Consider the following 15,242-nt stretch of genomic DNA (forward strand, 5'->3'; position numbering starts at 1 on the left):
AAATGTCTCTTTGGTGCTTCCTGCTCCCTCCCCTCACCTGCCTCCTTTGCCCAACCATAATTCCCTGCTCCCTGCCCCCTTCCCACTCTCAGTCCACAATAAAGACCCATATCAGAATCAGGTTTATCAACACTCGCATATACCATAACTTTTTTTTTGCAATAGCAGTACGGTGCATTGCATAAAATTACTATAGTACTGTGCAAAAGACTTGGGCACTCTAGCTAAATATATTTGCACAGTACTGTAATTTTCAAATGTCAATCATGGGGCATGCTTTTATTGAGCTATCAGATTAAACTGTGGAGTAGACCCGATGGACTAAGTGGCCTAATTCTGCTTCTATGTCTTCTGATCTAAGATAGTGTAAAATGGATGGGTATATAAAAGTGCCCATTGCCATGCTACTCTATGCACGTAGCATGCTTAAGATGTTCAGCAAGGCAGCAGTGATAACACAATCTACAATGCACATTTAACATTGCTACCACAAAAGGCACACATACTTTACACAATTAACGTTGACATGAGAAATTCAAATGTCTGGAAACCTACCATTGGGACCACGTGAACTCTGACATCACTGGTGTCCACCAAAGGCAACAGTGTATTGGTTCCTTGCGCTTTACCTTCTGTGCTTGATTGACTCTCCTGGTACCTTCTATTCCTTAGCTGCCCAGTCTGGGGTGTTTTAACTGTGCTCTCGAGGTCAATGGAGTGGTACTCACCAGCTATTTCGCCATTTTGGTCCTTAAAAATTGTAAATCAGATCAACAGAAGATTATGTACTATTGTACAGAGATAAACAGGGGCAGGAGTTTAAAAATAAAAATAACGGAGTGTAATAATGAGATTTCCCCCAAAAGATCTGCATTAGTCAATAAATATTTCATCTCAAAGAACCTTCCAAAAGCAATGAAATCCCACAATTTTGAACTAAGGGCATAGGTTCTTGAAGATGGGATTCAGAACAGAATCTTGAAACAGAGGGAAAGACTGTAGAAAACACAGGCCTGACTTGCGTGAGTTTAAAATTTCCAATGCATTTGCATTGTTTTGCTGATTCCTTCAAATGGTATATATGGAACAAGTGGAGCTAGACTTCAACACCTCTACAGGAAATGGCGTTGGCATTTGATCCTCAAAGACCAATATTGCAGTTCGAGGAAATTAAAAAAGGCATTTTGCACATGTAAAATTCTTTCAACTAATATTCTGAAGTGTGTAAGTTCTTTCCAATCTGTAAACGGAGATCACTAGGTCAGTGACTAACCACAAACAAATCCCAATTTTGTCTTTTGGTGATATTTCAATTTACAGTCTTCAGTGCATAGGCCTACATATAATATTTTGAGCCTCTTGTGACCCCTTGAAATCTTGTTTGGTCTAATTGAAGTGACTTGCTTTGAAACGCAGTAATAAAATATTCCATTTGTCAGCAAATATCCAATTAAAGCATACTTCAAATCAGGGAGAGTTCAAATACCCGATGTAGACTGGGAGCCTGTTTTGCTAAGCACCTACGCTCTGCCCGCCAGAAGAAACGGGATCACTCAGTGGCCACCCATTTTAGTTCCACTTCCCATTCCGATATGCCAAATCATGGCCTCCTCTACTTTGGCCATACTTAGGTTGGAGGAACAACACCTTATATTCCATCTGGGTAGCCTTCAACCTGATGGCAACAACATCGATTTATTGAACTTCCGGTAATGCCGCCCCACTCCTTTCTTCACCAGTCCCCATCCCCTTCTTCCCTCTCTCACTCCATCTCCTTGCCTCCCCGTCGCCTCTCTCTGGTCTCCCCCCTTTTCTTTCTTCCATGGCCTTCTGTCCTCGTCTAGGAAACTCCCACTTCTCCAGCCCTGTATCTCTTCCCAGTTATTTAGCTGATCCCTCCCCAGTTTCACCAATCACCTTGAGTTTCTCCCTCCTCTCCCCCCATCTTTTAAATCTGCTCATCTTTTTTCTCTCCAGTCCTGCTGAAGGGTCTTGGCCTGAAGTGTCAACTGTACTTTTTTTTTCATAGATGCTGCCTGGCTTTGTTGGGTTCCTCCAGCATTTTGTGTGTGATTCTTCAAATCAGAATGACTTCCATCACCTTCACAAATCATAATATTATGTATGGGAGAACCCATCTTTCTTTACTATGAAGAAAGATTATGAAAAATTTTCCTTCCTCTGTGCATAACACATTTTTAAATCATCTGGTCATGCTACCATGTTGGTCACATTCCCTCTTACACCAACTTAATGCTTGTTCTCACTCTCATGTCTTTTCTTCAAAAGGGGACCAAGATCAGAATCACAGGAGATTCTTCAGATGCACAGCAATACACAAAATGCTGGACGATCTCAGCAGGACAGGCAGCATCTTATGGAGAGGAATAAACAGTCAACTAAAATCAGAAATTTCTTTTGCTAAGCATACTTCTAATGATTCTTGATTAAAATAAATCACCTCACCTTATCTGGTGAAAACTTGGCCACATTCACATTCTCCATGCTATACTGGGCCACTGTCCTTGGCCTTGCTCCTAAAGGATAAAAACACCAAACCAATATTAGATGGATTAAAATTACACGTAGTCATTGAAAGCAATAACCTATTACAATGTAACCTAATCAAACTGGTGTGTAATTAACTATATTTGACTAATGCCTGAGAACCGAACAATGATGCTCACCGAATAAAAATGACAATGTCAATTTGGTTGTTCATCTACACTTATTGTACTTTGAACTATCTTCCCAATCTTTGGTGGCAACAGTAGGTTCTTCCTACATCTCAAAGGCTTTCAGAAACCTTCTTTCTCAGTCAACCTGCTCGGACTTTGGGATTTTAATTCACTATTCATTGACCATAAAGTTTGTTTCATCTCCCAGTATCATTCCACAGTCAGCACTCAAGCCATGTTGCTGTTCCTTAGTCACCCCTTCTTTCAATCTATTAAGGGAATCCCATGTTGGGTCTTGGATGGGATAGCCCTCTTTTTGCCGGGTAGGTCTGTGTAATATATGTTGCTTATCTATTTTGTGTTAGGTTTTTCTCAAAAAACAATGGGGGGGGCAGGAAATATTATCTTGCTCTTATGAATCAGCACCCATGACTTTAAGACTGCACAGAGAATTTTACAGACAACTTTTGAAATCCAATGCAGGCAGCCAATATGCACACATCAAGATTCCAAAGCAGCACTGTGGGAAAAGTTGAACAGAATTCTTTAAATCTGTAAACTTTCTGATCCAGGATCCAACAAAAGGCACTTGTAAAACCAGGCAACATGGGCCCAAAAATTTGAGAAAGGTTTCCAACTCAATGTCCAGATCCTGCCTATATGATATGGAAAATATAACATATTTGGAAATTGTATATCTTTTGTAACTTTAAGTTTTTTGTCCTCTTTCACAATATGTATTCATTTAATGAGACCCAATGAGAACTTGTGGAACAGCACTCCATCTTCCATCTGGGCACATTGTAACCAGTATGGATTCAATATTGAAATCTACAACATCAAGTACAGTGTATCCCTGCATTTTTGCAGTTTGGATAATGGAAATTCACCATTACGTAACTCACAAACTTCTAAAATGTTCCTTGTGATGGATTAAAGTATCACTCTTACAGAAATCATGGGAGAAAAAATAACTAAATAAACAAAAATAATGCAAAAGAAATGACAGATCTTGTCAATGTTTGTCAAGGATTCATGTAATGGAAAATTGCAATAAGGTCAGTTTTCTAGGAACACAACTCCTCCGACACGTGGGGGTGTGCTGTAACTTGCTTTCTCCGTATGTATTGAACTGGCCATTTCCACTCTGTTATCCGTCTGGATCAGCTTTTGTCATAAGCATAGCTTAACCTGCTGAGCACATGCTGCAGCCCTGCAGAACTTCGCATACTCCTCAGTATGTTCAATCTCTAGGTCGGGGGTCGGCAACCCGCGGCTCCGGAGCCACAAGTGGCTCTTTCAGTGGTAAACGTTGCTGACCCCTGCTCTAGGTGCTCCAGATAATCTCTACAACATATCCACATGGCAATTATGCTAGTGTCTCACAGATTCAGTGCTGATCTCCACCACTGCCTGTGTTGAGTTTGCACGTACTCCCCGTGACATTCCCATTAGGTCTCCCATATTCAGAAGATATACAGTATAGTGTGAAATCCTTAGGCACACGTATATTGCTAGGGTGCCTAAAACATTTTCACAGTACTGTAGTAAATTTATGTTAAAAAAAAAATCACGATATGAGTGGTGATAAACCTGATTCTGATACAGGTCTCTATTGTGGATTGAGAGTCGGAAGGGGGCAGGGAGAGGGGAATCATGGTTAGGAAAGAGGTAAGGGAGAAGGGAGGGAGCGGGAAGCACCAGACGTTCTATAATGATCAATAAATCAATTGTCTGGAATCAAATGACCTTGCCTGGTGTCTCAGGGCTAGACGTGTCTGCACCCTCACCACCCCTAACCCCTGCAACTCCTCCTCTGCTTTCTGCCCCCACCCCCATGGCACTCCACCCTCACCACTCCCACCATCCTTTGTTTCCACTAGATTAGAAACACACTCTTTGCTCCACAACGCCAAATACAGTAATGTGAAAAATCTTAACCATCCCAGCCTGTATTATATGTGCCTAAGATTTTTGCACAGGACTGTATGAGTTGCTAGGTAATTGGCCACTATATATTGCCCCTAGTGTGTAGGTGTGTGGTAGAATCTGGAGGGAGATGATTGGAATACGGGGACTGGGATAAAATGGGATTGGTGGAGAATGAGTGTAAATGGGAACTTGATGGTCAGTCTGGACTTAGTGGGCTGAAGCTAAGAAATGGACCAAATAGGATCAGGAACAAAAGGCTCCTGAGCTTGATCCACCATTCAGCAAGATCACTGTTGACCACTTTTCAATAAACATTGATAAAATATGCAGCTGCTCTTCATTCCAGACAGTCTTCTTTCACAACATGCATTCCCTCCAAAAGCAAATATAGACTGAAGTATGACTGAGTAACAAATATCTGATTTCTGCAATCATTCATGACTTTGACACTTTGCTGATAAGCTTATCGATAGCTACTTGTAAGGTTAGCTAATGTGAATGGCCTCACACTTTTTACATGTTATATGGGTTCGTTGTCGCCTAGCAGCTTATCCCTAATACTTTCCTGCCTCCTTCGCACAGCCCACACCGTCACCCAGCTTTGTAACTTCAGCGTGAACACTGATACTTCATCCCCCTCATCTAAATCACTGATAAGATCATGATGATGTAGGACAACTATCCCTAATAATAACTTCCAAAACAAAAAATAACTCATTTTTTCCTCCTCTTGGTTCTCTGTCCTTAATCCAGGCCAGGATGAGCCTTCAAATGCAATGCATCTGCTCTAATTTTATTCAATAAACACTGTGCAGCACCTTATTGAAGGCCTTCTGAAGACCCAAATGTGCCACACCCACTGCTGCACCAACCTTGTCAAACACATCCTCGAAACATACCAGATTGTCAAACATGAATGCGTCCCGACTCTGCCCGGTCCTAATATTATTTTTCAACTGCGCAATACCACTTTCTTAACACGATTTAGGCAGTTTTCATCCTACTGATGGCAGGCTAAATAATCTGTTGTTCCTGAGTTTAATTTGATTTTCTTAAATACGTTGTTCTTTCCTTTACATTTAATGTCTTGCTGGTGGCTAGCGTAACACGTTGCAGCATCAATGATCATGTTCAATTCCTGCTGTCTGTAAGGAGTCTACATTCTCCAGGTGACCACATGGGCTCCTTCAGCTTCCCCGGTTTCCTCCCACATTGCAGAGACGTAGAGGTTAGTAGGTTGAGGCACACTATTTTGCCACTGGAAGCACAGTGACATTTGCAGGCCCCTCCTTGGATTGTGTTGTTCATTGCCACAAATGACATATTTCAGTATTAAGTTTTGATGTTAAAGCTAATCTTCAATCTTTGCTCTCACACTGGTGAATACATTCTTCACAGTTGGCTGACATCCACATCTACTTACAGAACGATACAGCACATTACAGGTCCTTCGGCCCACAATGTTGTGCCAACCCTTAAACCCTGCCTCCTATATAACCCCCCCCCCCACCTTAAATTCCTCCATATACCTGTCTAGCAGTCTCTTAAATTTCACTAGTGTATCTGCCTCCACCACTGACTCAGGCAGTGCATTCCATGCTCCAACCACTCTCTGAGTGAAAAACCTTCCTCTAATAACCCCCTTGAACTTCCCTCCTCTTACCTTAAAGCCATGTCCCCTTGTACTGAGCAGTGTTGCCCTGGGGAAGAGGCGCTGGCTGTCCACTCTGTCTATTCCTTTTAATATCTTGTATATCTCTATCATGTCTCCTCTCATCCTCCTTCTCTCCAGACAGTAAAGCCCTAGCTCCCTTAATCTCTGATCATAATCCATACTCTCTAAACCAGGTAGTATCCTGGTAAATCTCCTCTGTACCCTTTCCAATGCTTCCACATCCTTCCTATACTGAGGCGACCAGAACTGGACACAGTACTCCAAGTGTGGCCTAGCCAGAGTTTTATAGAGCTGCATCATTACATCGCGTTTCTTAAACTCTATCCCTCGACTTATGAAAGCTAACACTCCATAAGCTTTAACTACCCTATCTACCCGTGAGGCAGCTTTCAGGGATCTGTGGACATGTACCCCCAGATCCCTCTGCTCCAAGTATCCTGCCATTTATTTTGTACGCTGCCTTGGATTTTGTCCTTCCAAAGTGTACCACCTCACACTTCTCCGGGTTGAACTCCATCTGCCACTTCTCAGCCAACTTCTGCATCCTATCAATGTCTCTCTGCAATATTCGACAATCCTCTACACTATCTACAACATCACCAACCTTTGTGTTGTCTGCAAACTTGCCAACCCACCCTTCTACATCCACATCCAGGTCATTAATAAAAATCACAAAAAGTAGAGGTCCCAGAACAGATCCTTGTGAGACACCACTAGTCACAAACCTCCAATCCGAATGTACTCCCTCCACCACGACCCTCTGCCTTCTGCAGGCAAGCCAATTCTGAATCCACCTGGTCAAACTTCCCTGGATCCCATGCCTTCTGACTTTCTGAATAAGCCTACCGTGTGGAACCTTGTCAAATGCCTTACTAAAATCCATGTAGATCACATCCACTGCACTACCCTCACCTATATGCCTGGTCACCTCCTCAGAGAACTCTATCAGGCTTGTTAGACACGATCTGCCCTTCACAATGCCATGCTGACTGTCCCTGATCAGACCGTGATTCTCTAAATGCCCATAGATTCTATCTCTAAGAATATTTTCCAACAGCTTTCCCACCATAGACATAAGGCTCACTGGTCTATAATTACCCAGGCTATCCCTACTACCTTTTTTGAACAAGGGGACAATATTCACCTCCCTCCAATACTCTGGTACCATTCCTGTGGACAACAAGGACATAAAGATCCTAGCCAGAGGTTCAGCAATCTCTTCCCTCGCCTCATGGAGCAGCCTGGAGAATATTCTGTCAGGCCCCAGGGACTCATCCATCCTAATGTATTTTAACAACTCGAACACCTCCTCTTCCTTAATATCAACATGCTCCAGAACATCAACCTCACTCATAGTGTCCTCACCGTCATCAAGTTCCCTCTCATTGGTGAATACCAAAGAGGAGTATTCACTGAGGACCTCGCTCACTTCCACAGCCTCCAGGCACATCTTCCCACCTTTAACTCTAATCGGTCTTACCTTCACTCCTGTCAACCTTTTGGTCTTCACATAATTGAAGAATGCCTTGGGGTTTTCCTTTACCTTACTCGCCAAGGCCTCCTCATGCCCCCCTCTTAAGCTCCTTTCTTGCTACCCTATATTCCTCAAGAGACTCATCTGATTCTTGCTTCCTAAACCTCACGTATGCTGCCTTCTTCCATCTGACTAGATTCTCCACCTCACTTGCCACTCATAGCTCCTTCACCCTACCATTCTTTATCTTGCTCACTGGGACAAATTTATCCCTAACATCCTGCAAGAGATCCCTAAACATCAACCACATGTCCATAGTATATTTCCCTGCAAAAACATCATCCCAATTCACACCCGCAAGTTCTGGCCTTATAGCCTCACAATTTGCCCTTCCTCAATTAGAAATTTTCCTGTCTAATACTAGATCTAGTATGGCATTCCTCCAGTCAGCCTGTCAACATACTGTGACAGGAGCCCGTCCTGGACACACTTAACAAACTCTGCCCCGTCTAAACCATTGGAACTAATCAGGTGCCAATCGATATTGGGGAAGTTAAAGTCACCCATGATAACAACCCTGTTATTTTTGCACCTTTCCAAAACCTGCCTCCCAATCTGCTCCTCGGTATCTCCGTTGCTACCAGGGGGCCTATAGAATACTCCCAATAGAGTAACTGCTCCCTTCCTGTTCCTGACTTCTATCCATACTGACTCAAAAGAGGATCCTGCTACATTATCCACCCTTTCTGTAGCTGTAATAGTATCCCTGACCAGTAATGCCACCCCTCCTCCCCTCCCCCCCACTCTCTATCCCTTTTAAAACACTGAAATCCAGGAATATTGAGAATCCATTCCTGCCCTGGTGCCAGCCAAGTCTCTGTAATGGCCACTACACCATAATTCCATGTATGTATCCAAGCTCACAGTTCATCACCTTTGTTCCAGATGCTTCTTGCATTGAAGTACGCACAATTTAAACCCTTCTACCTTACTACCTTTACATCTTTATTCTGCTTCTCTTTCCTCTGTTACGAAGGATGAACAACCCCGATGGGCAGAAGGGTGCAGAGTTGCCCATGCCCCCCCCACCACCACTTTTGGAGAATTGCAAACCGTTACTATTTCGATGCTGCTAACAAGGAAGTAAGAGAGATAAAAGAAAACATGCCAGGACAGCTGTTACTGATAACAGCTCATGAGAGAGAATGAGAGAGACACAGATAAGAGGTAAACAAGTTGGAACATCTGCTACTGATAAGAGAGGAGAGGAGCCATTGATTTACTGTTATTGTCTTTTAGAGAAGGATTGTTTACTTGGTACTATTCTGTTCATTGAAATTCCTCGGTGGACAGCTGGGGTGGGCTGGTTTGATGGGCTAAGTCATTCAAAACTGATTGACACTTGAGACCCCGTGAGTGGGGATAAAAGTGAGGTCTGGGGAGACACCCCTCAGACGCACCAGGAGACACACTGGTGAGCATCAGAAACCCACGAGAAAGTGTGGGGCATCGGAGACCGAACGAAGGATCGGTCAATATCACTCACAGTGGTTATAGCATGGCCGGTGGGGGCTAGTGTGTGTGTCCACCCCTGCCTGGGTGACGAGTCCACCACGGAAGAACGGTCTAGCTGAAGGAGGGAAGGGTCACACTTGAATGGCCACAGCAACAACACATCAACGGATCAAGATTGTAAAGGAAGGTTGGCAAGACAATAGCTGTTACTGTTTGATCACCCCCTCTCTCTCTCTCTCTCTCTCACTCTCTCCCTCCAACAATCACAACACATCGACCAACAACTACCTCAGCCTGCATGAACTGAACTGAACTTTATATTTCCATATGACAATTCATTATCCCCTAGACAACGATAGAGCTTGTTTATTATTGATTATTATTATATCCTCACTTTTAGGTTTAGTATTGCTAACGTATATTATCTGTATATTGGCATTGATATTGATTTGTATATTTTTACTAATAAACACTGTTGAAAATAGTACCACCAGACTCCAATGGATACTTCTGTCTTTGCTGGTAAGACACCCAGTTACGGGGTACGTAACACCTCAAAGCCTCTCTATACGTTAGATCTGGCTTAACTCCATGCACTATACTTGCAGCGCTTGCATGACCTTTATCCTCCTCCACCTCACTATCTGCTCTAACACTCTGGTTCCCCTCCCCCTGCAAATCTAGTTTAAACCCCCCCGGAGCAGCACTAGCAAACCTTCCCGCAAGGATGTTAGTTCCCCTCCAGGTCAGGTGCAACCTGTCCCGTCGGAACAGGTCCCAGCTTCTTTGCTTTTCCTATTTATTGAAGTTTATTTGAAAATACTCAAATCTGTTTTCTGGAAGGCATCTCAAATTTTACTGCAGGCAGTCCCTGGGTTACATACAAGTTCCGTTCCTGAGTCCGTCTTTAAGTCGGATTTGTACGGAAGTCGTAACAAGTACATCCAGTATTATTTAGAGTCAGTTAGTCAAACGTCTGTCTTAGTATATAGTATATATTTTATCTTTCCATGCATATAAAACACTTAAGAAACATATGTATTTCAATAATTAAACCACTGCGTTGCTCAGTAATAATTGTAGTTTTCATCAGGACAGCACCTTTCACATGCTCCATTATTCTCGCTTTATCCGTTATCCTTTAAAATTGTTCTGATTGTTAACCGACTGTAGCCTAACGCTTTTCCAATGACCGATGGCGTTTCACCTCTTTCCAAATGCTTTATTATTTCCACTTTATTTTCAATCGCGATCGCTTCCCGTCAATAGAACAGAAACACTGCGGGCGACGGCTCCCGAGCTTTGCCGGCTCCCGAGGTCCGCTGGGTCCTAAGGAGCACCACATTGAGGCAGGCTAAATGGGACAAGTGGGGGCTGTGCTGGGTTTGGGTATTTGATCATCCACAATATTCCACGTGGGAATTTAAACTGGAGGTGGCCGTGTTTTTTTTTTACAAGGTCGAGTTGCAAGCTCAACATCAACCCAGCATGGATGGTACGGAGTCACTGGAACAACATCAACCCGGCACTGATCTCACTGCACCACCAGCCAACCGGAACGGAGGTGGGGGGGAGAGGGTGGGGTCAGGGTGACTCTTACTAAGAAAAATTTATGCCAAATACAAAGTTGAACACTCAACACAGTGTCAACGGCAACGACTTAAAATGGTGGACAGCATCGTGATCCAACTTAAAATAGAAGACGGTGTCGCGATCTGACTTAAAATGGTGGAAGGCGTTCTCCTTCCTCGGTTCGTAAGTACAAGTTCATAAGTTGGACGTTCGTAACTTGGGGACTACCTGCAATTGAACCAAGTTGCCCTGTCTATTCACAATCAAGGCAGATACAAGGGAAATGCGAAGACTAAACAAAAAAAAAACATAATCTGTACACACATTGCGTCTAAATAGTGCCTTGAACATAGCAAGGTGCTTCATGGGGAAGTTAGTGAATGAAATGTGAAGCTGAGATATTAGTAAAGGTGGCCAAAAGCAAAGGGTTAGATTTTAAACATCATTGTAAAATGGTTGGCTGGTGGTGCAGTGACATCAGCGCTGGACTCTGGAACGGAGGTCCCTGGGTTCGAATCCAGCCGGGCTGTTCCCAAGTACGCTTCCCATCCGTGCCGGGTTGAGTGTTGAGCTCGCAACTCGACCTCGTAAAATAAAGAAAAGTACTGCAAAATGTCTGTGTGAAGAGTGGTGCGCTACATAGTCAGTCACACATGAAAATGCCTGACACTGGCCTCTCAGGCCTGAGTCGACGTCGATGGAAAAGAGAGGCACTAAATTTCAGAGAGCAGGGTCAAGGCAATTGGAAGGACAGCTGGAAGAACAGAACATGCCACAATTGGAGGAGCAGAAAGATTTTCAGGAGCTCTTGGCTGAAAGAGATAATTGGGAGAGCAATTGCAACATGTATTACAAGCTGCAATTCACACTATATTTTTTAACCATGGGATTTTCTTTTTGTTTTCCCATTTTCAGGATGTTGTCACTGCTGCCAAAATCTATATTTATTACACATTCCTAGCGACTGCTGAGATGTTAATGTGTTATTGTCTTCCTTATCTGCTGCAATCTGTGCAATGAAACTACTCCAGAATCTTACCTCATTGATAGGGTATGCAACAAAGAGTGACATATGTCATTGATGGGGTACCCATGCATTTGTTATATGTTCAGTTGAAGCAACCAAGGAACTTTGACCCAGAAGTTGGGAAACTAGAGAGAGATGTATTTTTTATTTTGAGACGACAGATCAACACAGTTCTACTGGCAAAGGCCAGTGAGCAGGTTGTCTGAGTTAATGGTGGCTCAGGTCCAGGTTGGAAGGAATGAATGTGGCAAACAAGTACATGACCTACCCTGTTACAATATCAGTGATTCCATTCATAATGGCATTCTTTAAGTCAAATATGGGGAAGAAAGGAAGGTTTCAAATCGAAGCAAGAGGCGGAGAGGGAAGACGTAAAAGAAGCTCGGAGAGAAACTGTTTTTTTTATCTGATTGTGGCAAAGAGGCTAGACTGTGCAGGTGTGTGACGTAGCACGTCAAAGGTTTAAAAAGGAAGACCGCCGTATACAGCGGCCATCGTTGGAGTGGACTGAGGCAGAGTGAAAAGCTCAGAAGGGAAGGAGAGAAAAGAGGAGAGCAGTAGTGATAGGGGATTCGATAGTTAGGGGGACAGATAGGAGGTTCTGTGGAAGAGATCGAGAATCCCGGATGGTCTGTTGCCTCCCTGGTGCCAGGGTCTGCGATATCTCGGATCGAGTTCTCAGTATTCTCAAGGGGGAGTGGGGTGAGCAGCCAGATGTCGTGGTCCATGTAGGGACCAATGACGTGGGTAGGAAGAGTGAGGAGGTCCAGAAAGGTGAGTTTAGGGAGCTAGGTGCCAAGTTAAAGGACAGGACCTCCAGGTTAGCAATCTGAGGATTGCTACCAATGCCACGTGCAGGTGGGTTTAGAAATAGTAAGATAGTGCAGATCAACACATGGCTGAAGACATGGTGCAGGAGAGAGGGCTTCAGATTTATAGATAATTGGGCAGTTTTCCAGGGAAGGTGGGACCTGTTCCGGTGGGACGGTTTACATCTGAACTCCTCTCATGACTCTGCCGTGTTCTACTATACATAGTGCTTTCCCCTGAGATTCCTTCTTCACCTCCCTTGCCTATCCCCTCCCTGTTTCCCCTCCCCTACCCCTTGATCTTTCCTCTGATTGGTTTTCCACCCTCCCCCCACCTTCTTTATAGGGCCCCTGTCCCCTCCTTCTTTAGTTCTGACAAAGGGTCTTAACCCAAAACGTTGACTGCTTCTTTCAACGGGTGCTGCCTGACCTGCTGAGTTCATCCAGCTTTTTTGTACGTCTTGATTTGACCACAGCATCCGCAGTGTACTTTGTGTTTACATCTGAACTGGAGGGGGACAAATATTCTTGCAGGTGGGTTTCCTAGAGAGGCTCCAGTGGATTTAAACCAGATATGAGGGGGGAGGGGAACCAAATTGTAGGAACAGATGTATGGGAGAAGGAAGAAAAAGACAGTAAAGTTCTTTGTACTGTTGGAGATAAACAGAGAGGAGGTGGAGAATTTCTTAAATGCATTTATTTTAATGCTAGGAGCATTGTAAGAAAGGTGGATGAGCTTAGAGCATGGATTGATACCTGGAAATATGACGTTGCAGCTATTAGTGAAACATGGTTGCAGGAGGGGTGTGATTAGCAACTAAATATTCCTGGATTTCATTGCTTCAGGTGTGATAGAATCAGAGGGACAAGAGGGGGAGGTGTTGCATGGCTTGTCAGAGAAAATATTACAGCTGTGCTCTGGCAGGATAGATTAGAGGGCTCGTCTAGGGAGACTATTTGGATGGAATTGAGGAATGGGAATGGTGTAGTAACACTTGTAGGGTTGTATTATAAGACCACCTAATGGGACGCGAGAATTGGAGGAGCAAATTTGCGAGGAGATAGCAGATATTTGTAGTAAGCACAAGGTTGTGATTGTGGGAGATTGTAATTTTCCACACATAGACTGGGAAGCCCATTCTGTAAAAGGGATGAATGGTTTGGAGTTTGTAAAATGTGTGCAGGATAGTTTTTTGCAGCAATACATAGAGGTAGAGAAGGGGTAGTGTTGGATTTTCTGTTAGGGAATGAAATAGGTCAGGTGACGGGGGTATGTGTTGGGGAGCACTTCGGGTCCAGTGATCACAATGTCATTAGTTTCAATATAATTATGGAGAAGGATAGGACTGGACCCAGGTTTGAGATTTTTGACTGGAGAAAGGCTAACTTTGAGGAGATATGAAAAGATTTAGGAGGAGTGGATTGGGACAATTTCTTTTATGGAAGGGATGTAATAGGGAAATGGTGGTCATTTAAAGGTGAAATTTTGAGGGTACAGAACCTTTATGTTCCTGTTAGGTTGAAAGGAAAGGTTAAAAGTTTGAGAGAGCCATGGTTTTCAAGGGATATTGGAAACTCGGCTAAGAAAAAGAGAGATATTTACAATAACTATAGGCAGCATGGAGTAAATGAGGTGCTTGAGGAATATAAAGAACGTAAGAAGAATCTTAAGAAAGAAATTAGAAAAGCTACAAGAAGATACGAGGTTGCTTTGGCAAGTAAGGTGAAAATAAATCCAAAGGGTTTCTATAGTTATACTAATAGCAAAAGGATAGTGAGGGATAAAATTGGTCCCTCAGAGAATCAGAGTGGACAGCTACGTGTGGAGCCGAAAGGGATGGGTGAGATCTTGAACAATTTCTATTCTTCGGTATTCACTAAGGAGAAGGATATTGAATTGTGTAAGGTAAGGGAACCAAGTAGGGAAGTTACGGAAACTATGACAATTAAAGAGGAGGAAGTACTGGCACTTTTAAGGAAATAAAAGTGGATAAATCTCCAGATCCTGACAGGATATTCCCTAGGACCTTCAGGGAGGTTAGTGTAGAAATAGCAGGGGCTCTGACAGAAATATTTCAAATGTTATTAGAAACGGGGATGGTGCAGGAGGATTGGCGTGTTGCTCATGTGGTTCCATTGTTTAAAAAGGGTTCTAAGAGTAAACGTAGCAATTATAGGCCTGTCAGTTTGACGTCAGTGGTGGGTAAATTAATGGAAAGTATTCTGAGAGATTGTATATATAATTATCTGGATAGACTGGGTCTGATTAGGAACAGTCAACATGGATTTGTGCGTGGAAGGTCATGTTTGACAAATCTTATTGAATTTTTTTGAAGAGGTTACGAGGAAAGTTGACGAGGGTAAAGCAGTGGATGTTGTCTATATGGACTTCAGTAAGGCCTTTGACCAGGTTCCGCACGGAAGGTTTGTTAGGAAGGTTCAATCGTTAGGTATTAATATTGAGATAGTAAAAAGGATTCAACAGTGGCTGGATGGGAGATGCCAGAGAGTAGTGGTGGATAACTGTTTGTCAGGTTGGAGGCCGGTGACTAGTGGTGTG

The 15,242-nt window shown here is 43.4% G+C and overlaps 1 protein-coding gene across 2 annotated transcripts in view; it reads right to left on the minus strand.

Annotated features, from left to right (window-relative positions):
* Positions 1-15,242, minus strand: part of LOC132407329 (G-protein-signaling modulator 1-like) — a 278,415-nt gene that overhangs the window by 26,928 nt on the left and 236,245 nt on the right. For both annotated transcript variants that reach the window (XM_059993671.1, XM_059993670.1), the window contains 2 exons: positions 2,467-2,537; positions 556-750 (listed from right to left, as the gene is read on the minus strand). In XM_059993671.1, coding sequence (XP_059849654.1) covers positions 556-750; positions 2,467-2,537 — 266 coding nt within the window. The remainder of the gene's footprint in view (positions 1-555; positions 751-2,466; positions 2,538-15,242) is intronic.

This window comes from Hypanus sabinus, chromosome 18 (assembly GCF_030144855.1).
Source record: "Hypanus sabinus isolate sHypSab1 chromosome 18, sHypSab1.hap1, whole genome shotgun sequence".
In the NCBI taxonomy this organism is placed as follows: Eukaryota; Metazoa; Chordata; class Chondrichthyes; order Myliobatiformes; family Dasyatidae; genus Hypanus; species Hypanus sabinus.